The 25,706-nt window shown below is 42.0% G+C and overlaps 1 protein-coding gene across 1 annotated transcript in view; it reads left to right on the top strand.

Annotated features, from left to right (window-relative positions):
* LOC122412287 (RNA-binding protein MEX3B) overlaps positions 1 to 10,678 on the top strand; it is a 53,308-nt gene extending 42,630 nt beyond the window's left edge. The window contains exon 2 of the mRNA XM_043421736.1: positions 8,593 to 10,678. Within this exon, the coding sequence (XP_043277671.1) occupies positions 8,593 to 9,587 (995 nt within the window). The 3' untranslated portion in view covers positions 9,588 to 10,678. The remainder of the gene's footprint in view (positions 1 to 8,592) is intronic.
* The last annotated feature ends 15,028 nt before the right edge of the window (positions 10,679 to 25,706 follow it).

The following is a 25,706-nucleotide window of genomic DNA, read 5'->3' as shown; positions in this document are numbered from 1 at the left end:
GCTCGGTGCGTCAGTATCGCGCATGGCTGTGCTCTCGCACACACCGAGTGCAGAAACGGGCCGCCTCTTCTCGTGTGTCTCGAAGCATTCGCGCGAGTTTCAGCGCACTTAACCGAGGACAGAGAGCGAGCCTCGCGGAGACTCCCGAGAGATTGCTCTGCCCAGAGTGTCATCGATCTATTTGCGGAGCTGGAATTTCTTGCCATCGAGAAAGAGAGAGAGAGAGAGCGGACAGGAGAGGAGAAAGAGAAGAAGAATGAGACAGAGAGAGAGAGAGAGAGAGAGAACGAAAAACCGCCAATGACCGGGAGAAACGGAGAGAAAAAAATGGAAACACGGTTTGGAAGGTGAATAAACACGTTTGTTGCATCAAACAACTTCGCCGAGCTGCCTCACCGTGGATTCGTACGAATCAGGAAAAACCTACGGGCCGAGATAACCGAGGGCTTTTTTCGGGGTTTATGATCGAAGGAAGGGCTTCCCCGGGCATGGGAAAGTCCGGAGGAACAAAATTTGTGAATCGAAACGCTATGAAATACTCGTTTGTGAAAAACAGAGTGAACATTTGGGATAAACTGGTAAATGTGAACGGAAACCGACGACAGGAGGGTACGCTTCACTCTAAAGGGGTTGCTCGCATTCTTCACCAACGCGGAGACCGTACTGATGAAAAATTCATCTCCGTTAATAACTCCGATGAAAAAGAAAAAATTCTAACTTTATTACGCGCTCGTAATTTTCGCCATTACCCCCCGCCCCATTACTTTATTGTAGGTCGTTATGTCTCTTTTCTTACGTACATGTGTGCATAAGGAGAATGAGATTCCGAGGTCCCGTGGCGACGACGACGACGACGGTCGTCGCCTCCTTGGCGAGGTCACGAAAATCGATCGTCGCCACGAAGAACTCGCTTATAGCTGCTTCCCTCTCGGCCCTCAGCCCCTCTCCTCCTCGCTCTTCTTCTCTCCTCGTGCGCGATACATGTGCTCTTGGCCACTCGTCGGACAACCCTTTTATCTCTCCCTTGCAAACTATTTTATTTTCTCGTATAAGCTCTGCGTCGATACCAGCGTGTCGAAGCTCTTCCTAGAGCAGCGAAAAGCCCAAAGTTTATTCTTACTTTTCGAGTCTTTTTTATCCCTCGTCTCTTCTCACAACCGTCGTCTCATCTTCGACCCTAAAAAACGTCGATTTTGATGAATTTATACGAGCTCACTTGTTGGATAGGCTGAAAATAAGAAAAGATCGTTAAATCGAGGGATTTTCTCTTGGAAAATCGTAATTCAAGCGACGATTTATTACCTCCTTCTTGATACTCGGTGCGCGCACACGTTTTTGAAATACACTCTGAGAATTTGGTTGGTGCGTGTATGCGTGCGGACGACTGCATCGGAGCGAAAAGTGGTCGTAACTGAGACTCCGGGCCGATAAAAGCGAAGCTTAAAAATACTCGGGTACCGGCTTACGACGTATATATTGTCTCGAGACCACCTTCTTTCTTTGTTTTTCACTAGAGCCTCCAGCAGCCATACCTCTACAATGACGTCAGCACACTTTTGTACGCACTCTCTCAATACGAGAGACACTTTCGTGTCCTGGCACATGATCCAGTCTCCTTTGATTCCGTTGGCGTGGCGACCGAGTCGCGTCGTCGAAACAACGCGTTCTTTCCTCGATGATATTTTAACTACGCCTGTCAAATCATCATTTTTCTTTCATAATCGTACGTCACTGGAACGCCAGAGGAATCGGCTCCCTTCATTTTACACGCTCCTTCGTTATTTTTATACGAAATAACATTCCTCGCTTCATCCTTCTCGAGAACGTCCACAGACTCTTGCTCTCCGCTGAGCGCGGCGACGTCTTCCGATCCTCGACGTCGCAGCTTTTCGTTTGCTTCCCGTCCCATGAAATCCGTCGTGATTATTCCCCCCCCTAGGATCCCCTCGAGACGAGATATCTCAAAAAATCTCTCGTTTCTCTCACGCCTCGCAGTTTCCTTTTGCCTCACGTGGTTACAGAGCCGCGGCGCTGGTGCTGCCGCGCTGCCAGTGCTGCAACGCCGGTAGTCGTAGAAGTCGAGAATGAACCGGCAGCGGAGCGACGAACGGAGAAAATCCGCGGGGCAGCGGGCGAGGGGCGCGCGCTCCTCGCCGGAGAAGGGAGAGGCAAAAAGGGGATTCCCGGTCGGCGCGCGGCGCTCTCGACGCTCACTCGCGCGCGCGGGTGCTCCCTCGGCCGATGCATTGTGGGGGTGTTGGCCTTCAACTTGACGGCGCAGTTTCACTGACCTGCCTGAGAAACTCGTATAGGAGTCGCGCCGCGGTGAGTGCGCTCGCTCGCTCACTCGCTCTCGTACGCTCCGCTCTCTGGGTACGACTCGTGCGCGACTCTCCCCGCGAATGCACCCATCGGCCAGGATCAACCGCGATGCACATGCTTCTCCTCTTCTTATTCGAGTCGAATATTTAACGATGCACGCTAATACGAAGAATTATTACACTCGAGGAATGAAGAATCGATAAAAAGCCTGATGATTTATCAAATTCGCACAAATTCGTGGGAAATTTAAGGCAGAAGTTGGCTGCAAGCGGCGAGTTTCACGCGATTGAAATTGTCGCGGAACTCTGACAATTCTTTCTCTGACTCATTTAGGGAATTCACACTTGAACGATGAAATAAGGGATAGAGGTGACTGAGACTCTTTTTTGGACTCGAACGGACCGCGCGAAGAGCCCTGGAAGCCCTACAAAGCACCGCTATTTCGAGGAACCACGAATGCCTAAGCGAATTTCCCTCGGAGCTTGTCAAGCTTCAAATCTGCTCGGTGTTTCCTAGCAAAAATCAATAAGAGCCGACGCCGAAAGGAACGTTCCGAAACTTTGGCGTGTTCCGTGCGCGTTTTTCCCTTTTACCAGCATCGACGAACTTGCATTTTGTTGGAAAAGTATTTCGTCGGAGCACTTGACGAATTTGCGCCCCGGGTATCGCAGCATCGAGAGCCAAAATGTCATTTTTGTCGATTTCTGCTCCCTTCTTTCGTTCCTTTTCCCCGTCGACTTTCGAGAATTGAGAGGACCGCGGTTCTTCGGTACGAAATAGGCTCGTCCGTGTGCGCGCGTAGTCGCGATTGGAAGTTCTCGTATTTCGGTGGGCGGTTCACGTTCCTGCTCCGAAATCCAAAGAGAGCAATTATCCACAGCGGAGAAAGACCGCGGAGCAGATGGCTCCACGCTCTTTTTCTCTTCTCCCAGTTTTTCTTTTCTTTTTCACTATTTTTCATTCCCTTTTATTCCACATTTTTCCCTCTTTCTTATTTGCTCCTCCTCCTCCTCCTCCGTCCTCTTCGTTTCCTTTTTCTTCCAAACTTGTTCTGCGTTACTTTCGCCTCGATTGATCGCGGCGCGATCCCATAGCTGCCTCGGGATATGCTCGTCTGTCCCAAACATAATTGCCACTTAATCTGCCATCGAGGGAGCGTCGTTTTAAAAATCTTTTCCTTCCCCCCCTGGCAAGATAATTATTCGAAAACCGACGACTCCCTCATTATTTTCATGCTTCGAATGTTATTTGCCGAATAATGTAAAACGATCCCGAAGCTTTAACAAAATCCTCACAAAATATGTAGCGACTCGGTAATAATCAACTAAAAGTCTCCGATTCGTGACGAACGACATTTTCGTGCGATCCTCCACAATTTCGTTGCCACAAAGCAGCATCCTCGCTCTTCATCTTCTCCCACCCAGAGTTCTGCTGCTCTTTGGCATCGTTATAGCCCAAGTCCACTCCCTCGACGCTTTCCTTGTGCGTTTATGTGTGCGAGAGAGGCACATGCTTTTGGGTAGGCACGCACCAGTCGGTGCTCCGGCTCGTCAGAGACGACGAATCGATCGTACGGAAACTATAGCCAACCGGCTGCTTCACAATCGTCAGCTATATAGACAGAGTTTTGTTCGTACAGACGGTATATATTGTCGGGGCAAACCACTCAGAGGAGCATAGAGTTCTCTGTGGAAACTCGCCTCGTCTGGTGGCAAGCGAGCGGCTGTGGCTTTTAGCAACGTCACATTTCGAGCTCGCTTCGAGTCAAGTCCGCAGACAGTGGAGCGGAGCGTTATAACGTAGAAACTGGGAAGCCATTCCGGTCCTCGTTTGACGTCTGCGTATATATTGCTGCCGTGGGAATTGAGTCAAGCGCCCTGTGAACACATAACTCGGTGTAGGCTACCACGAGAAGGGCTTTCACCGCGACCGTACAAGCCCTTGTGAGTTTAACGGTGTAACAAGATTTCTATGGTTGATTCTATGGGCAGCTGTTGCTCGTGCTAAATTGACCACGTGTGCCTGGCCAATTATTGAGGCCAGTTTTGCAAAGTTGGTTAAACCGAGCGCTTGCACGTTTGGTGACGTTATCGTATCGATCGTTGAACGCTCGTCGAGAGGAGGAAAAGCTTTTGAGTTGGGTCGAAATGTTTCGGGAGTACGAGACTTATCGACTGCCTTTCTAAAAGTGTTTTGGCCGATTTCGTATAGGATTTCTCGTTGCGAATGGCTAGAGATTCCGTATCGAGGCTTCTCCCGTGCAGGTTTATTGAAGCGCGATCCGATCCGTTCGGATGGTCAGGTGCAAATACGGCAACGAAAAACCATGGCAAAGTGTACGGTTTCGCAAAATGGGTGAGGCTACGAGACGAGCCGGACGATGAGATAGGGGGAGGCGCGCGAGGAACAGGAGCGCGCGAAAGAGGCAAAATGAGGAGCGAAGAATGCCGGAGAGTGCGCGGGAGAGAGCGAAACACTGGACGCGTATATATCGGCGATGCGGTGTGGTCTCTCTTCGGTCTCTTCGCCCTTCTCGTTCCTCTCTGGCCTCGCAATCCGAGAAGTCTCTCGCGGACAAAGGCAAAAGTCCTTTGCCTCCTCGTTCCGTCTCTCTCGCCCTCTTCCTCCTTTTCCTCCTCCTGAATCCTTTATCGCTCTTCTTCTCTCTCTTTCTCGCTCTCTTTCATTCTCCTTCGCCGCCGTCTCTCTCCCTCATCTCACCTTGGCCGCGGCCCTTCAACTGTCTACGACCCACGCCCCCTCCATCATCCCTCTCTCGGATTTCTACCTCCGTTCCTCCCGTGCGCCGATGCTCCTTCCCGGGCTACCTTCTCTTTCTTCCTTCCTTTCTTTCCTTCGTCTTTTACTTTCTTACCGAGCTCTCCTCCCTCTTCCGTCCTCGGCCTCCTCGTCTTTCGTGTCGTTCTCTTCCTTCTTTCTCTTCCCCTTTTTCCTCCCCTCGCCTTCGTCCCTCCCGCTCTTTCCTCTTTATTCTCATCTCTTTCGCTCTCTTCCTATACGCGTCCGCAACCGCGCAACTACGTCATATTGGCCAGGAGACCTGCCCCTGTGAAGGAACCGCGCTCGCATCCTCCTTTTATCTTCCTTTTTCCCTCCCTTTCCCTTCGTTCCTCTCTCCCTCTCTTGTACGGCTCGGTATTCTACTGCCTGCTGCACCTACCTATGCCCGATCTTCGTTCACCTGCCTCGCCGCTAACCTCCTTCTCTTCTCAACTTATTATTTATCGTCTACATGTATAAATGTGGATACACATAAGCGCATCACTCCTACCGCATCCTCGGTTAGCCTTTCAGCGTGTCTACCTCTGACCTCCTCGGCGTGCCTCTTACCGAACATGCCCGGTTCTTCGTTCCGACGACGAGGAGGACGACGACCAGGTTGTTCGCCCGCTCGCCTTACCTTCGTCATTGCGCCTCCAGAGTTAAGCCTCTCGCCTCGCGTCGTCGCCTGCCACTCCACTTTCAATTTCCATACAATTTCCCACTTATCTTTCCTCTTTTCACTTTTCTTCCGGTCTTCTCCAACTTTACCCGTTCGCCGAATTATCTCCACCCTTCGATCTAGGAGCCTTTAAGAATCTCAATATCTGGCGTATCTCCTGGCAAGCTTCGAAAAATCTTCTCTTCCTCCATTCAACGTCGATAGAATTTACCCTCGTACGATATCACGCTGCGGGTGTTGACCAATCAGGAGCGTTTTTTATGGCTCGTACTCCGACCACATGCCTCTTCGCTCGTAATTTTGGGGCTTACGCTCTCGCGCATCGATCCGACGAGGACGCGTATACGCAGACACTCTTTTACGGGGAGAGTAGGACGACGAGAAATTGGTGCGGGGCCGCACCCCGGGACTCGCCACGCAGTAGATTGAATCCGTAACGAGTGTGTACACTTTCCTTCTCCTCATTTATCTTCTTCCATGTTTCCCCGTTTGTACATTCCCAGCGAATCAAGGTCCCCGTGTTATGCGCGTTTCACATCGATAAACGTCGAAGGATTACCGACAAAAGGCTCCGGAGCCGGAGCGTTCCTCGAGCCGGCTCACCAGCCCTTGCGCCCTTTTGCCCAACAGTCGATACTGCTGTTAGCTCGCTAGCCGGCCAGAGATAATGGATAAACGCTGTGTGCGGGAGAGCCCGAATTATATAGTTACGGAGGCAACACACCGCACCGCGTTACCGTATAATCGTCCGTGTATGCTATCCTCTCGCCCGACTCGCAATTTCCAGGCTAATTATATCGACGCCCGAGAGACTGCTGATGCGGCCTCGCCGATGTTCCTCGCCTCCCTCCCGCGGCCACTGGCGCTCTTCCTCCGCTGCGACGATTTTACCGTCCAGTCGACGACGAAGCTCTTCTTTCGCGTCGTTTGTCCTTTGGCCACCGTTTCACAGTCGCTCGGGACAAATCTCTCAGGCATTTATAATCGCGTCTCGTTCGTTTTTTATGACCGACGAACCGACGCATTTTCGTCTCGAACGCTGCTGCCCCGGAGCTTCCTTCCTCCCTTCCGATCGAATCAACGTCGCAGTTGTTCCTCCCCAGTCAACGGAACGACCGGGAGCCGCGCCAAGGCCATCCGCACTCCGACGCGACTGCTCGCAGCTCTTCACTCAAATCAGTCAGTAAGGTTTTAACGCGGTACACAAACCCGACAAATAACTTTCGAACGTACACGCAATCGTCTCAAGTTTGTACAAGTAGAGCTCCCGCAACGAGGTCATATCGATGTCAAGATTACGGCGTGACGAACACTCTCGAGTAAACTCTCTCCTCCGCCTCTCCCCCCTCGCTTCTCCGGGGAAAGGATTCCGCGCGCAGTTGAATTCACTCCCGAGGCGTCCCTGACATTGTCGCAGACGTCTTATGCAAGGACTCTCAGACTCGCTGCAACAATCGCGCGGCGCGCGCGCGCGCGCGCGAAAATGTAGCCTCCATTGTGTCTCCTTAACTTGTCGCTCTTACGAATCATGCCGCGAACGCTATTCAAGGATATTACGGTTCACTACACAACGTGAAAACGTTTGCTTTCTCATCGTACACCGAGAGCTGAAATCGGCTTGGGGATCATTCTTCTATTTTCAACGCTTTGATCGCCCTCAATGATTCATTAAATACATCATTTAAATTCATGAAATACTGTAAATATCTGTTTTACGACACGATCGCGTCTCGACGCGGACGCTCGTCCGTCATCCGCGTTTCGGATGTACGAATGGCCGTGCGGATGGGAAATAAAGAGATTAAATAGTCGGTTGAACATTAGAATGGCGAAAGATAAAAGACTGCGAGTGCTGCGAGGTTGTAGCGAATTCTCGTTTAGCTGTGTCGTTCCCATAGGAGAAGGAGAAAGAGCGAGAGAGAGAGAGAGTGGAACGAATGAGGGGAAAATGCAGACAGGCTTACGTGCATCAGAGACACTGGGCAAGAATGAGAAAGATGAAGAAGGCAAGTTCCACGGGGGGGGGGGGGGGGGGGGGGGGACAACGTGCCCAGGAGGAAAGATACAACGCGTTTGGGGCTGTTACTCGAAGAGAAAGACACACGCCGTTCCGGGCAGTGAGATAAAGCACGAAGGACAGAGACGTAAGGAAAAAGAGAGATGGCAGAAACTAGTGTGCAAGCAAAACCGAGAGAATGTATAGCGACGCTCGGGGGGGGTGGGGGGGGGGAGGAGAAAAGAGAGAGAAAGAGAAAAGGTACATGAACGGGAAGGATAATGGAGCGAGACAGAGCGAAGTGGTTCACCTGCATTGCTAGCATTGCGCCGACTCAAGGCCAAAGAGTCTGCGAGACCGTGGACCAGACCGGGTCGGGACCTCCTTCCTTCCAGTTTCCTTCCCTCTGTTCTTCTTCTTCTTCTTCTTCTTCTTCTTCTTCTTTCCTTCTATTCCCGTGTGCAACTTTCTTACACGAGGACTCTTACGAGACGACCCTTTCCTATATTTTTCTTTACGCTCTGTGAGATCCTTTGGCGTTAAACAATTGCTCCTCGGCGCTTCGACACTACTGCTCTTTGTGACTTAAATATAATGTGATCTTGGTCGGATGCGCCCCACGATTATCACACCCGAAATGCTGCACTTTCTCACACTCTTCGGACTGGAGAAAACGAGACGAGGATACTTTGCGTATACGCCGCCATTCGAAACGTCTGTGCGGGCTGATATAGTTTGGGAGGGAACGTAGATTTTGAAAATTTGTGAGAAAACTCGAGTTACAGTTCGGCTTTTGTTTTTTGTGTTGCAGGCTGCAAGATCAAGGCACTCCGAGCGAAAACCAACACTTACATCAAGACACCGGTACGCGGCGAGGAGCCAGTATTCGTAGTGACTGGAAGGAAGGAAGACGTGGCGCGTGCCAAGCGCGAGATACTCTCAGCGGCTGAGCACTTTTCGCAGATAAGGGCATCGCGGAAGAGCTCGTTGGGGGCACTTTTGGGTACGCCACCGGGACCACCGGCATCGGTACCAGGCCACGTTACGATTCAGGTACGAGTACCATACAGAGTCGTAGGATTGGTTGTCGGTCCGAAAGGCGCTACGATCAAGAGAATCCAGCATCAGACTCACACTTACATCGTAACGCCCTCGAGGGACAAGGAGCCGGTGTTCGAGGTAACCGGTTTGCCGGAAAGCGTCGAGGCAGCGAGACGAGAAATCGAGGCTCATATCGCACTGAGAACCGGCACCGGGCCCGGCCTCGAGGAAGCTGATCTTCTCGGGGCTCTCTGTCGCGGTGGACTCGGCAGTATCCTCGGTTGTCTCGATCCCCCCGGCTCGAACGGATCGAACGGCTCCAGCGGCGCCTTCTCCAGTTCCGGTAGCTGCAGCTCATCCTCGAGCTCTTCCGGTGCACCCGGACTCAACGACCTCGTGGCCATTTGGGGCGCTGGCCTCGAGAGGGACGAGGGACTCGGCGAATCACCTTCCTTCGAGTCCCGCATCGAAGCACCGTCGGCGTCATCCATTTGGTCGTTTCCCGGTGTTGCGTTACCGTCGAGACCGTCGCCTCCCGCTTCGGCCAGCCCAGCATCACCGACCGATTCACTCCTAGGCGGCAGCAGCGCCGGCGGACGTCGCGAATGCGTCGTTTGCGGCGACAAAGAAGTCACAGCTGCTCTCGTGCCCTGCGGACACAATCTCTTTTGTCTCGACTGCGGTAACCGCGTTTGCGAAAGCTCCGACCCCAGCTGTCCCGTATGCGCGAGGCCCGTCCTCCAGGCGCTTCGTATACTCTCTTAAACGGCTGAAACGAACAAACAGATATGCACACACACACACACACACACACACACACACACACACACACACGAACACACGGACACACAGTTTACGAGTTACAATAACCTTTTCGCCGCCAGCCAGTCTCACGAACAACACTCGATCAGTTGTTCGACGAAAATTAACATGAGGCTTTCGAACTACCAGCTTTTCAAATATCTCGATCGAGGGCTTAACCCGATTGCTCCGAGCAAGAGGGACCAAGAGTTTTCCACTCCTCCGACAAGCCTGGGGAAGCCTGGGACTCCCATTTTTCCTCATTTTTATCCGGATAATTGCAACATCCTCGGCAAACGAACCGAAGATCAACAAATTACGAATAATCCAGGGTGGAAAAGTCTTCTTCCTCCTGCCCCGAGCTCGATCGAACAACGTAAACAAATTTAAAACAATGAGAGAAAAAATAACATGCGAAAAAAAAGGATACGACACTATTTAAGATTGACGAAGAAGCGCGGAAAATCCTCTGGGATTTTCCGTTTTCTTTTTTCAATTTTTTTTTGTTTTTTTTTTTGTTTTTTTTTCCTTCTTTTTTTCTCTTTTTCATTCTGCAAGAGGAGAAACGAACTTCGAGGGACCCTTAGAGTCTGGGAAGACGCGCACAACTTTTCAATTCCACATGCTCGCTGCCAATAAACCTTAAACAAGACGAGATACAAAATGAGGAGGGGGAGGGGAGGAAACAAAAAGAGAGAGAAAAAAAGAAACATGAAGTGAAAGAAAAACTGTTCGTGGGGCGAACAGTGAAGCTACCCGAGGATTAATTAACGATAATGTATAATTAGATGTCACGAAGGAGGAAAACAAAATAACAAATACGCGTTTAACTTCGCTCGCTCATTCCCGCGCCAACCGGATACAACGAATCGATTTTTAATGAAAAGAAAAAAAATACAAAAAAAAATCCAAAAAAAAAAAAATCAGCAGACACAAAACCAAAAGACGAAAGACATGTATTGCAGTTTGCTCGTTTTTTTTATCGTCTTCGACCTGTCTTTTTTTTTTTTAAGGCTCGCGTCAGAGGCGCTTAATTTTGAATGCCCGAAAGGCATGAAAAAAAGTCAGAACTTTACGTTTTTTTGACACCATTTTCGAACCCTTTAAAATTCTTTTAAAATTGACGCATACGATCAATATCAAGATTTTTTTTCCTCGTCCGATCAAAATCACGAGCCACAAGCGCGCTTGGCTCCCAGAGAAGATTGAATAGATTCATCATGAAATGACAAACGCGAAAGCACGTGAATTTTTCCCCCCGAGGCTCACGAGCTCGATTCTGATCGAACGGAGGAGCGAAAATCTAGATTTATTACCGTAAACGCGCAGAGAGCCTCCCGCGAGCCCTTAGATTAGAAGAAAGATAACAATTTAAACAACAACAAACAAAAATAATAAAAAATAAAACAAATATATGTCTCTATAAATATATATATATATATATAAATATATATATTCACATGAAAGCAAAGCAGCAGAAAAGAACAACAAAAGAAAACACACAATAAACATATTCACCAACACTCACACCACAAAAAGACATTCAAGCAACAACAAAAAAGAAAACGAAAAAAAAAAACATAAAAATAAAAATAAAAATAATAATTATAAAATAATAATATTAAAACAACATTAAAACGCGACGAGGAGGAACCGAATATAAAGCTCATCGCGCGGCGCACTCCTTCCACCCGCCATCCCTCGCTTAGAGTATTATATCTTTACCTTTATATAAGCGAACATAGCAATTGAAATAATGAATATAATATATATATATACTTCTATATATATATATATACATTATTATTATATATAAATATATATATATGAGAATAAGGGGCGGGGGCGGCGAAAGCGAGAGATAGAGAGCGTGAGAGTCGTTGAGAGAACAGAAAAGATGAATAACGAGTATAAACATAAAGTATATTATATTATATATATATAAATATGATATTTTATCGAGGAGAATTTAGATTTTGTATTTTTCCGCGTTCGCCGCACGTGTGTATGGTTGCGCGTATCCTGAGTGATTGTGTGTCAGTGTGTGTATGTGCGTGCGAGAGGAAAAAATATCGGGCGACCAAAAGATCGAGATTGAAAAGTCATCGACGGGGGGGGGGGGGGGGGGGCGGGGAGGGGAGGGAGGGTTGATATTTATCTGTAATTAAAAAGAAAAGTTGGTAAACTGTTACGAGAATGACAGTGGAAGGGGGAGGGAGCGAGGGGGAGAGAGAGAGAGAGAGAGAGAGAGAGAGAGAATTCTTTTAGGAGGATGGGAAAGAAAAAACGTAATGATAAAGGTCCACGAATATATAAACCGTTTGCAAGTAACGCGTGAACTCGTTTAAAAGCCCAGAACCGAAAGGGCGAATTTTCGTCGTCTCGTTTCCTTTCGTTCAGTGGTTTCGATAGTATCGCTGATTTATATTTCTCTTCATTTCATTTCGGCATTAAAATTTTTTCGAAATCACGTTTATTCGAGCGAACGAGCTCAAGTGCTCACGTGCTTTCGTTTTCCTCTCTCCTTTGTGAACGAGCTCCTTAACTTTTATGATTCCAATTGATACGCGACGATTGCACAAATGTACGAGGGACAAAAAACTAAATATTAACGCACGCGGAGTGACAATTTTTTCTTACGACCGATCTGAACAGTGGGTTTAATATATTGACAAGCAACATGAGAAAAATGATGCGAATACCAGACACTCGTCACGCGAGAATTTATATCTTTTTATTTTTTTACCAAATTATTTATTTTTTGAATACAATGATTTTTCTTTTTTTTTTTCTGTTTTCCTTTATTACAACGCATCAGAGAGTGTCATTCGAGCATGATGAAATGGTATATCGAGTTTCCTTCGAGAACTTTGAGGAAATTGAAGAAAAATCGTTTACACTCCTTTGAGCCTCTAATTTCAACACCCTCGAGGGTTGAGGTGCTGCTTTACTTTGATTTTTTGTTCTCTTCACCCCCCCACCCCCCAGCCCCGCCCCCACTTTCTCGTCTTCTTTTCTCATCTCGATTCTCGTTCCTCCTCTCGTGCTCTCACCCACCTCTTTTCAGTATACTCGTCACTTAGTAATTAAATTTGTGGGCTATTTATTAATAATTACGATCGAAATAAGAGACACGACGATCAAAGGAAAGAGGGAAGGAGAGATATGTGAACGATTACGAAATACTAACACAAATAATTGAATTAGCTAATTTGAGAACGGGAGAAGGAGAGGGAGAGAGAAGAAAAGGAAGAGGGAGGGAGAGAGCGGAAAATTGACATTTCCTGCATTTAGGGACGAGGAAACGTTTAACTTTTATTTAAAGATATATATATACACACACATATATATACATATATATTAAAAAAAAATATTATTACACATATTATATATTATATATAAAAATATATATACAAGCATATATTATTATCATTACTATTATTAATATTATTATTATTATGAAAACTCTATCAGTTCCTCGACCCTCGAAGTGAAAGGACGGGGATCAATGACGAATCTCTTTTTCGCGATGAAACACCGAATTTTAATAATTTTTCATGAAATTCATTGGTGGTGCGCATTAAACGAAAATAAACATGAATAAATAAATAAAATGTATAGCGACGTTCTCTCCAACGAGATTTTGCAGTTTGGGTGGGGGCGATACTTCCCCAGAATCTCGAGACAAATAGACTCATTTTGATGCTTTTTTTTTTTTTTATATTATTATTATTTTATTTTTTCTTTTTCTTTTTCTCCAGAAGTCTCGAAAAAGAAGATGCGGTTAGAATCTGGAGGATTTATCGTATTTGTTTATCTCTAATATGATCCTTGGACGTAATCGTTATTCACGGTTAATCATAATATGTACTGGCTAGTTCTTCTCTTTCTCTTGTCAATCGTTGCCATTTTTAAGATGAATGATGCTCAAAAATGAATGGAAAAAAAAACAAAAAAAAACAAAAAACATGATAACGTACGAAACGAAGAAGATTTTTAATGATGCTGATAGGACGTGCTAAAATAAACAGGTGGAGACGAGAGCTAGAATAATATATTCTATATATATACATAAATATATGATTTTTTTTTTGTTAAATAAGATTTTGTACGAATTTTACAACGCGAAGAGACCAATTTCATCTCTTTTCGTTTCGTTCGGTCCTTTGCATCGTTCCTGTCTTTCAAATGTTGTGTATTATTATAATTTTTTTCTCTTTTGTCCTCTAATCTCAAATATAATTTATTGTTTTCTATCAATACCATTATCACTGTGTTTATTATTATTATTTTTCCGTCGTATCCTTTTCATTCGATTTTTCGACACACCACACGTTCAATTAACGTTTCTTCTTTCCCTCTCCTTCGAAACTGGTGACGAAAACGCGCAAAGATATCGTGCACGGAAATGGCTCGTTCAAACTTCAGCTTTTTGGTCAGTTCCTTGTCCATGGTCTCATCCATTCGAGCAACTTAATCTTACAAAAGTATCGAATTTTAAGGTGGAACCATGAATGCTGGGCTTGAAAATGGCCTCAATTTGGCCCTTCTTCAAGCATCGAATTTGCATTTTTCATTCGAAAAGGAATGTTTCGTTATTAACAATGGTGAAACAACGAAAAGGTTGTGCATTTTTAAATTCAAAAGATCGTTCCAAAGTTATGAATAATTTTGGAAAGCTGATAAAACGAGCGACGATTCGTGCTAATTTTTTCCACATTTCTCTCCTTTTGAAGGCCGATTTAGCGGGGGAACGGGGATCGGGAGCGAACATGAGTAGCTTTCCATATTATTTTTCCTCATTCAGCCCGAGACTTACTGCAACAAGCTAGCCGAGCTATGGTAGAAGCGCGCCTGTGTGTGAGAGAGAGGAAACGAGAGAAAGAGAAATAAGAAATTTAATTTAAATTCTCAATACAATAGACGTGTAATAAGATTCATTAATATATATTTCGTACATTTAGGAAGACGAAAATTATTATTATCGTAAAGGAAACGCACTGATGCGACATGAATCACCCAATGTCATTTACGTAATAATAACAATAATAATAATAATAATAATAATAATAATAATAATAATAATAATAATAATAATAATAATAAGTAATAAAGACAAGAATATTGATGATAATAATCATATGAATAATAGTAATGATAATGATGATGATAATAATAATAATAAAAATAATAAGTGGAAAATAGGATCATGAGAGGGCGGTTGACAGGACTTGGATATCGAGCTAAGTAAGCTAGCACGTGAATGCGTGATTTTCAAGAGAAACGAAAGAAAAGAAACGATAAAAACGCTTTTTATTGACACATGACTCGTCTTGCAAGAGCTGAACGTTCGAATATCGTTGATCGTGTTCTCTAGTTTCTTTTTATTCTTACACGCTCTTGACCATCCACTCTTCTGAGTGAAAGAGCTAATTTTGTGAAATTGCGAATGTGCGAAAAATAAGGACTGGAGGAGAAAAGAATTGAGAAAAGAAGAAAACAATTCTAAGGGATTGTCGAGAATCTCCGCTAGACGACGGGCCCTTCAGAATTACCTTCACTTTGGCCGAGGTTCCGACCATCGTTGATCACTTTTTCCCTCTCACACCGTTTCTCATTCGCCTCATTATCCTCGTCATCAACTTCATCATCATTATTGTCGTCACGACCATTATTATTACTCGTAAATTGATTATTATTCACCATATAGTTGTGCATGGAATTACAATACGATATCGATGATCTCGATTGTCCTTTTCATTAACGAATCGCTCATTGATATTCTTGCTTGATGGAACACCAAATACGACAAAAAGAAACACATTCCTCTCATGTAAACTTCGAAATTCTCACCTCATCGCCGTTTTTCTTGTCTCTTTTTATTCGTATATCCAATTTCGATCTTCGACGAGATGATTTTTATCATTTGACAACGATTCTCACGTTTTACAAGCTCAAATATCCCGAATCGAGACTACTTTGCGAGATCTCGGATTTCCCAACTGAAAGAGAGAGAGAGAGAGAGAGATAGAGAAAAGAAATATGAAGAAAAAGCAATCGAAGAAATACCGTATATGCAATAAAAGTGAGCCCTTGAAATTCGAAATTGAGTTGAGAAAAGAAAGAAGCAAAGAAAAAAAAGAAACTTTAGCACCGTATGCCAGAGTACCGACCCTCTCGAGAATCTCGCCCAGATCAAATCGATTTATCCCGGCGCGTATATTAATATATCCATGTATATTTGAAGGATCGTTTCAACGCGAGAGACGATAAGCTTAACGATTTAAAAAACGTTTTGGTGACGTTTGAATGAGGAAAAAAAAGAACATTTTTAAAAACGTAAAAAGATTTAAAAAATGAATATATAGCCGTTGGCTGTGACCGATAACTGCCATTTTTCGTATTTAAAAAAGACAGGTGAATGAAAGGAAAAAAAAGGAATTAATTACTAAATAACAAGATGAATAACACACACTTACGCATACTAAAGATTAAAAGACATGACGCTAAGGGAAAAAATATGAATAATAATAATAATAATAATAATAATAATAATAATAATAACGATAAAACGACAGTGATAGCAGTGCTAGTGCTTCAGTTTGTCTTTAGTCCCCGAGAGCTGGATTCGAGAAAAAGTAGGAAATGAGAGAAGAAGCAAAAAATCGGAGAGGTGAAGCGCGAGAGGGAATGAAAAAAACAGGCAAAAATCCCGAGATTAGCTTGAAAAGAAGAAAAGCAGCGCGAGTCGCGAGGTCCCGAGATATTCATTACGAAGACCAGTTCTGCAGTGCCAGAAGTCTCAGTCGCGGAGACATAATTCAAAGAGAAAAGAATAAGAGGATGAAAAATTAAAGAAAGACAAAAAAACACGAAGTAGCAAAAAGGGAAGAATGAAAAACTCGAGAAGAGCGGGAAAAACAAAGCGCGTCTCCCTTAGATTTATGTTTTTTTCTTTCGATCTCTCTCCCCCCGCTGCTGCTCCCCGGTTATCCTTTGCCCCGTGACCCAGATCAAACCAAAACGCGAGTGACGAAGTAACTATGATAGGCAAAAGAGGAGAAGAAGAAGAAGAAGACGAAGAAGAAGAAATGAAGAACAAAGAGAAAAGGAAAAATAATGAATAAACAAAAACAGATATTTGTGTGTATTTAGAAAAAAAAAACAGAGAATAGAGAAGAAAAAATAAAATGTGAGGGTAGAACGCGAACACGACGATACATATCTCAAAGAATAATAATTAAATGTAAGAATGAATATTATTATAGTTGAGAGAGTTAGAGATTGACGAATCGAGGAAGAGAAAAAAAATAAAAAAAATAAAAATAACCATTACTTATAACATTGATAATTAAATCGTAGTAATTGTAGGATAACGATTGGAAAATAAGGGAAAAGAAAAAGAAAACAAACGAATAAACGGCGCGTAATGAAAAAAAAAAAAAAACGGTCGAATGGCAGATATAAATGAAAAGAAATGGTAAAATGTGGTTCGTTGTTGCTTGATTTGAAACTGTCTTTACTATATTGTCATATTCTATTGAATAGGTATGTTATTATTCTTATTATTGCGATTATTATGATTATTATCGGTCAACGTAACAGAGTATGCAGTGTCATTATTCCGCGTTTACTTCGTACACGTTTTCTGCGTCTCGTCCAATATTATTCTCCCTCCGCGCTCCATTCGTCGTTGAATCGTAACTAAAGTTTCAGCATTCAAATTCGATGGCTACATGCTCCCTTAGTATTTTTCGTGAAGCACTCAAATACATTTGGACACCGCTATTGTCGAACGAGGTCCTATTTTCGGTGGACAATGACACGTGTACAATAATTTACCATATTCGTTTGTTTTGTTCTTGAAATATCCTCGAGCCATTCGTTTGATTTTTGGACGATCGAGATACAGTGATTGGAATATGAGTGAGAACTTGATTTTTTTTTTATCTTTCTTCCTTTCTTCAACGTTATTTAACTCCACTTTTAAACACATATTTAAATATTTACATATATACATGAATACATAAATTATAGATATATATATATATATACATGAATATAGGAATATAAAAAATATTCATGAACTTGGAAAAGTTTGAGAGAAAGAGCGGGAGAGAAAAGAAGAGATAACGACCGCGAAAAAACCGCTTACTTATTTGACTACTTAATTATTTAGTTGTAGGCTCGTAACGTTTTTTTTTTTTTTTTTTTTTTTTCCCCCCCATACGATGTTGTGTTGTCACGTGAGAATTATTTCACGCGGATATGATGAGAATGCATTTGTGCTCGAGAGGCAGCAAAGAATTGATGAAAGAGGAAATAAATAATCGGGAAAAAATCTTCTCTATCAAACGCGAGTGAATTATTATTCTTTATTCGATATAGGCGTGTGTATTTTTTTTTTTTTGTTTATCGTGACTAATAACAGCACACAAATTCGTGACCGTATCAAGCACTTTACTAACAATCCTTTGACCGAATACACTTTATTTTATTTTCCTTCGTTGTTGTTGTTGTTTTATTAATTAATCGCCAATTAATCAAACGCGGCTCTGTATACGCGCAGCTCTCAGCCCACAAACTCGATCTCAGATGCGAATGTAAATGCCTCTTAAGCTTCCTCTCTTCTACGTGGTGACCCTTCAACTCGAAAAAAATATAAAAAAAAATACATAAATATATAAATATATTTTTTATTTACTGGTTTTACGATGAAGAAAAAAGAAATTAAAAAATAAATAAATAAAAAATACAAAAAAAAAAACGTGGAGAGAAAAGAAATAGACAAACTGATAAATGTGGTGAATTTTCGTTCGCTTCTTTCCTTGGTGCATCTTCTTTTTCGATAACGACCCGCCGCCCCCTGCCCTCCTCGCCCGAAATGAACTCAAGTTCAGCCAACCGAGGTTGTTGAAAATTCATATAACAGTTGTCAATCTTCAATCCGAGGTAGAAAAAGATTGACAATATATAACAATGAAACTAGAAAATCAGTATTTCCAAGATTTAATCACTAATCGTAATACGTGGAATGTGTGCGTGTGAGTGCATGAGCAAGAAAGCAGAAGAGAGAGAGAGAGAGAAGTGGCGCGATGATGAAAAAAAAAAGTCGGAAAAGCCAGTGAGATAAAAAAAAGTGAGAAAAGAAAACGAAACGAGAAATAAGCAAATTTTCAAAGAATCAACGATAAGTCGATCATTCTCGGGATATATTAGATGGAATAATAAAATTTAGATAAAATTCGAAGGGTTAATAGGCTTTTGAAATGATGCTGGTAATTAGATAAATTCGCCGCAGGCCCAGGCAGGAGCATTGAGAGCGGAAAATATCGTATTGACTAAATAATTTTATCGTACCTAAGCAAAATTCATCAATTTTCGTTTTTTCTTCATACTTTTCTTCCCACATAAAAACACACACACACACATACACGTACACAATTTACGATTGTACTTAGATGTGTCGACGTGCGTGCGATTGTGCACATCTAAATACACTCGTGTCACCCATTATTACAATTGTCATATTACTTATTATTATTATCACGATTATTATTATTATTATTATTATTATTATTATTATTATTATTATTATTATTATTATTATTATATTATATTATATTATTATATATTGAATGTTGTGCGTGGTTTTTTTCTTATGTTTTTCACAATCTCATGATGAAACGTGGGACGGATAAAGAGACAGAGAGAAAAGAAGTGCAAAAGTGAGACAAATATATATTTACGAGTGTGCGTAGCAAAACAGAAGGGGGGAGGGAATTAAAAAAATAAACATGAAAATTTGCTAATCACGAGTTAAGAAGCAAACAAAAATTGAGCATTAATATATGTAGTGAAGATATTTTATATTTGACATTTTATCATCACATTTATTACTACTATTATTATTATTCTTATTATTATTAATTATTATTGTGAATGATCAATATTATTGTCATTGTATGTCATTGCCGATATTATTAGAGAATAATTCTATTATTGCCGTAGCATGACCCAATCGCGAGCAGCACTGAATCATTATTATTATTATTATTATTATTATTATTATTATTATTATTACTATTATTAATTGTAAACAAAGGGAAAGTGTCTATTCTGAGTTGTTCCGTCGGGACTGACGGAGAGAATTTGAAAAAAAAAGTAAAGTAACTCTAACATTGGATAACAAGAAAATAGGAAATGAAAAAATAAAAAAAAAAAAAGAAACTAGAAAAAATATTAAAAAATGAACCCTCGCTGGATTGACGATGCTGCTCGCTCTGAGTCGTGCACTTGTGTTTACTTTTTCAAATATTTTTTTTCCCCTTTTAATTTTTTTGTTTTTGTATATAATTTTATAGACAACCGGAAATAGAAATAACCGAGCGTATCAATTATTATTATTATTAATATTATTTTATAGTATTATGCAAAATCTCAATCTAGTAATGTGCTCGTAATACGAGAGCACGTATTGCATTGAAGGGAGAATTGGAAAATGAAGGAAAAGGAGATTAAGAGAATTTTTAATGACGATAATATCGAGGAGCGAAAAAAGATAAGGAGCTATGAGAAACGGACGAGAAACAATAAAGATTCGAGAGTAATGAAATTTTGAGTGACGGGACATGAGCCCAGTGTTTATTTTTATCAATTATCGCTGTCGCATATTTGTTTGTTATATTTTCCTTCTCATATCGTACGAAAACAAAAGAATTGAAAAGAGTTTCTATTTTTTTCTTTCCAAATTTATTATTATTTATTTGACACTTTATTTTTTTAATAATAATCTCATAGAGAGAGAGAGAGCGAGAGAGAGAGAGAGAGAGAGCAAACTCTTCTCAATAACCAAGAATTTTTTCGACATTGACAATTTTGTGTGTCATACGAGCTTCATAAAATAACAAACAAATAATACGAAATAATAATAATAAAAAACATCACCGTTGCTGATTTATTCAATAAATTTTGACGCTGTAAAAAAACCGACTGAGAGACACGTTGCATTTAAAAAGGCAATATTCTATGATAGAGTTTTGCTTTTCGAACTTTGTGAAAAAAGAAACCGGCGTATTGAAAAGAAACAGGTTGACTCGGGAGTTTTTGTACGCTCTTTACTTTTCGTTTTTTCTTCTTTTTTTCATCCGGGGCATTAACAGCATTCGAAACACTTGACGGTTTTATCATTTTTTTTCCTACAAATATATTAAAACTCTCGGGACACCGAACTTTTGAGACGGAATAATGAGATTAAAACTGAACTTGATACAGTTATGTTGAGCAATCGCAAAAATTAAGGCTCCAACGATAAAGAAAAAATGATTTTTTTCATAAATGAATATTCTCAATGCGCTCATACTGACACACGAAAAAAAAACAACAACAATTCATCGAAAACATAAAAGAGAATTCGGTATATATACATGATTTAATAGATGATGCAATGACAGCCATGATAAGAAAAGAAACAACATCACACATGTGTACCGATAAAATACTACCTATTATCATTATTTTTATTATTTTTCCCTTACTATTATTATTATTATTATTATTATTATTATTATTATTATTATTATTATTATTATTATTTTTATGCATAACTATATCTAAACTAGCCGATGACCGTGAGAAAGAAATACAAGTTGCGATAGAAATATTTTCGAAAGTGTGCAGAGACCGAAAGAATTAAAACGACAAAAATAAAGCTACGAGTTTATTATTTTCTATATTTTTTTATGTAATTTTACGAACAAGCGATAATATATTATGATTATTATTATTAGTATTATTATTATGAATATTTTAATATATAATATGATTTTAATATAACGTGCACTTATTATTATTATTTTTATTACTTTTATTATTCAATTTCCTGTTTTGTTTTTCTCCCTTCCCACCTAAATTCATCATCGTTTTATAATTTTGATCGGTTTTGCCGAATGATTTTGTTCTCTTTTTCAATCGTTTATCATCCTGATCTTCTGTCATCGTTTATTCGCTGGATTGCTCATCGCTGGCATGCTATTTTCTTTGGTTCGTTCGATCATCCGACTATATATGAACTTTTTTACTTTCGCTCTCCTCGTGTTTCGGGATACTGTTCGTCTTGAGACTCGACGATATTCGGGTGAATAAAATGTGTTGATATTCGGAATCATTTACGGAATACTCACGGAATAATTGTGCGTGCGTGTCTGTGTGCGTGTGGAACTCGATGAACGACGCGATTATCTTTCACCTTGTTTCGTCATTAATGCCCCAATTATTCATCATTTTATATTCATTATAATACGGTAGTGAAAATCAAATGGTATAAACGAGAAATAAAATTGAACGAGTTTCCTAAATGACAGAATTAAACTCATATATAAAGTTATATTTATATATCTATACGTATATTCGTGAAAGGCATGATGTACATTTGTTTTTATTACCGACATTGAGGAAAAAAAGAAAGAAACAAAACAAAAGATGGAAAAAAAAAAATCACAATTATTGCAACTCGAAACAAAGTAAATGACAATGAAAATAATACGAAAATGCATGATACTCGTCATATCTTGTCCGATAATATATTTTCGACGATTTATTTTTTTATATGATTCTACTGTACCTTTCTCGAAGTCACAAATGAAGTAACAAAAAAAAAAACAAGAAGAAGCAGAGAAGATAAAAAGCATGAAAGAGAAGACAGAAATTAGACGAAACTTGCGATGCTCATTGAAACAAATCGTTGTTCGTCAACTCCATAGTTGTACGTCGGCAATAAATCCTATTTTAACGATTATTTTTCTACGATACGTATTCTCGTGTGTCTTTCCGTCGTATTAACCGAAATAATGCAACACGTTCGTCGAGTGTTTCGTAAAGAGAGCAAAAAATAAAAAAACCAAATAATAATAATAATAATTTAAAAAAAAAAAGAAAAAAAAAGGAAACAAACGAAAAACAATAAAAATAACTAAGTTTAATATGAAACAAAAATGCGATAGATTCGATTGAATTTTCAATGAAATCGCGACGATATTATTCATCACGAAAGTATCGGTGAGTGTCAAATTGAAGAAAAAAATAAAAGTAAAAGTGAAAAATAAGGTCGTTTAGATTTAAGTATTTATATAAATTGGTATCATATATTTTAGTAAAGAATAAGAGGAACTCGTCCAAATGAGATTTATACTCTTGCGACTGAGCAAGTGCGACGATGACGAGAGAGAAGCGTTAGAAAATCCACTAATAACATCGTAACACTTATATGAGACATGAACCAACAACAACAATAAAAACAAAACAATAAAACGTTATGCAATTTTTGTAAACCGAATGAAAGCTTTTCTTAATTTATCTTACACACTTAACTCTATTTAAATCTCCATCGTTAGCTCGGTTTCGTACATTCTTTAACGATATCGAATCGTCTAGCACTAATCGTTCCTCATAGTCGAGGAATAATCGTCACACACGTACTCATTTAATTGATTAATTAATCGCAACTTCGTTAGAGTATGTCACGCGTTTATAGGCGAGTATAAAGTCTCCCCCATTTTCGTGGTCATGCACCTGACTGATGACTGAGAAACTTTGAACTAAGCTAAGCTCGCTCGATTAAGAGTTTATTCGTCTCTAGACTAAACATCGAATCAGACTACCTTGAGTTTGTGAAAATGCGAGTTCGCTAGTTGAAGAAAGTTTGAGAATTATGGATGAAGCAACGAGAGCAAGAATGAAAAGTAAAATCGTGCCGCTGGTCAGTGCAGACTCTCGGAGCGGCTCCTCCTGCAAAAGAGTCGGGGAAATGAGGAACAAGTGTTCAGTCTCGATTTTCCTGGGGATTCGATCAGCCCCGACGACGTCCCTGGCGAGGAGTCACGTGTGCCTGAGCGTCTCTCCGACTCGATATCGAGGCGCTTCTATTGATCGATAAATTCTCGAATAGTCGAGAAATTTCGGTAGAAAGTGAACTGAATCATCCGGGCGAGCGGCGGCGTTTGGCTTGGGAAGGAGAAACCGAGGGATCAAGAAACAATTAGCAGATCCTCGAAACGCTCATTTGACGGATACACGTTGCCGGTCGCGGTACTCGAACTCGACCGAGTGCGAGGCGCCGGTGTACAAAAGTTTAGAGAGATTCGTGTGCACACGCTCTGATGAAAATTCCCAGCTAACCGAACATCTCCGCACGAATAGACGGGAGAAAAAAGAGCGTAGGAAAAATAGAGAGGAACCGAGCTCGGGGAGTTTCCCGCTCGTTTTTCTTTCTCACTTTGATAACCGAGACCACGCTGGATGCCCGGCGTTGCAAGGGCTGTTGCCCGTTGGGATGGCAACGTCGCATTGCAGCGTTGGGGGCTGCGGTCGATGCCGCTGGGGCGGTAGAACGGTGTGGAGCAGAAACTCACCAGGGCTGCCGGCATTTCACCCTCTCGCACTCTCTTTTTCTGCTCCCTCCCTCCTCTCCGTATCTCTGTCCCCGTCTCCCTTTTCCTCTCGGCGATGTCGCTCTCTTGCGAGAGGGTGGCGATGGACGTCGGCACCGGCATCACCACCGGTGAAACGGGCGAGGCTCCCCAAGGGGTGCGGAGGAAAACGTGGAGGGGTTGCTTTGCCGGCGCCGTCGAGGGAGGTCGACGCCGCTCCTCGCGCGTTACGTCCATGGGGAGTTCCACTCCGAATCGATGCAACCAACATTCTCGCATCTTCGAATGAACCCCGCCACTTCTCCAGGCTCTCGCACCTCTGAATAAAACATTTCATCCGCTGAGCAAGCGGAAATTTAAAAATGGAAAATTCTACCTGGATCTCACTGTTTTACATCGTCTTTCCGATTCCCAATTCATTTCAAGCCGTTGACAACATATTTTGAAACGTTCGCTCATCAACTTCGTGCCCACATCGATCCTAGTTAACTATGAAATCGGAAAGAATCTTCGGAACGTTCAGAACACCCCGTAGATTCAACTGCCAACGGCTCCCACATCATACGCTTCGTTTCAACTGTAACGAATAACCACCGGCTTCTTCGCTCCCCTCTTTTTTCAATCGGTCTCTCAACGCGGCACTATCAGTCTCCCTTACTCACATTCGCTTCTTTTAGCTATTTGCCGTACTTGGACGCGCCTTTTAACCCTCCGGACATTCGTTATACGCGCGCCGCCGCGGTCTTGATACTTTACGGAAACGTCGAGAGCGTTTCACCGCTGTAAGCGCAGTGTCCAGGCCAGCGGATTCTCGTCGGTGGGAAAAGAACGGTTTGAGTACCAAAGGAACGAGAAGTAGTGACTTTATTCGTTGCATCATTTGGGAGTATAATTTTCACCTGAATTTAGCCTCTCCAAGACCTGCTCGTGTAATGAAGCTCAACACTTTTATTCCCTACGCAATGAATTTATAAAGCTCAATTCCCATGTAATGAACTTCAACGCTTAAATTTTCTATGCAACGAATTTTAACCTTTCAATTTCTTGTCCAATTAGAATCGAGACTTAGACGAGCCTTCCACGAGGAAGCTCAATTAATAAAACTAATTTGGTTGGGCGATTCCTGCGTCAAACGAGCCTCCAGCCTTTCAAAGTGATCCGAATATTTATTCGTACTGGTACGATCCTACTGAACGTCATCTCGAACGGTAGTGGACGCATGAACGTCAGGGGATTTATGTGTAGGGCTCGTCTATTCAACGGCTTTTAGTGAAAATCGATAGGAAACCGCCCTTTCTCGTAATCCGCACTCGCCTGTGCCTACGAAAGAGAACGATGAAACGGCGAGTTTGCCAATCCCGTTTTATATTGCTCCGAGGACGAAAATGTATATCGCGGTAACCGAGAAATTTGACGCCTCAATTTTCCTCGTTAATATTAATCGCAAGCGTGTAAGTGCATTTCGAGCCCTCGGAGTTAAAAACGAGTCGCTGCGAGCGCTCAGCGCACCGGGCTTCCGTGAAAAATAAGCCGATCGGAGGGCTATTCGGCAATTCTCAAGATCAAGATCGTTGCGTACTCTTCGTAAAACTTGGTCTCTCAAAGCTCGGCGTCGGGTCCCCACGGCGTCACTCGACGAGCGCGAATTCCGAGCAAA

This window comes from Venturia canescens, chromosome 6, assembly GCF_019457755.1.
Source record: "Venturia canescens isolate UGA chromosome 6, ASM1945775v1, whole genome shotgun sequence".
Taxonomy (NCBI): domain Eukaryota; kingdom Metazoa; phylum Arthropoda; class Insecta; order Hymenoptera; family Ichneumonidae; genus Venturia; species Venturia canescens.
This window is presented reverse-complemented; position numbering and strand designations above follow the sequence as displayed.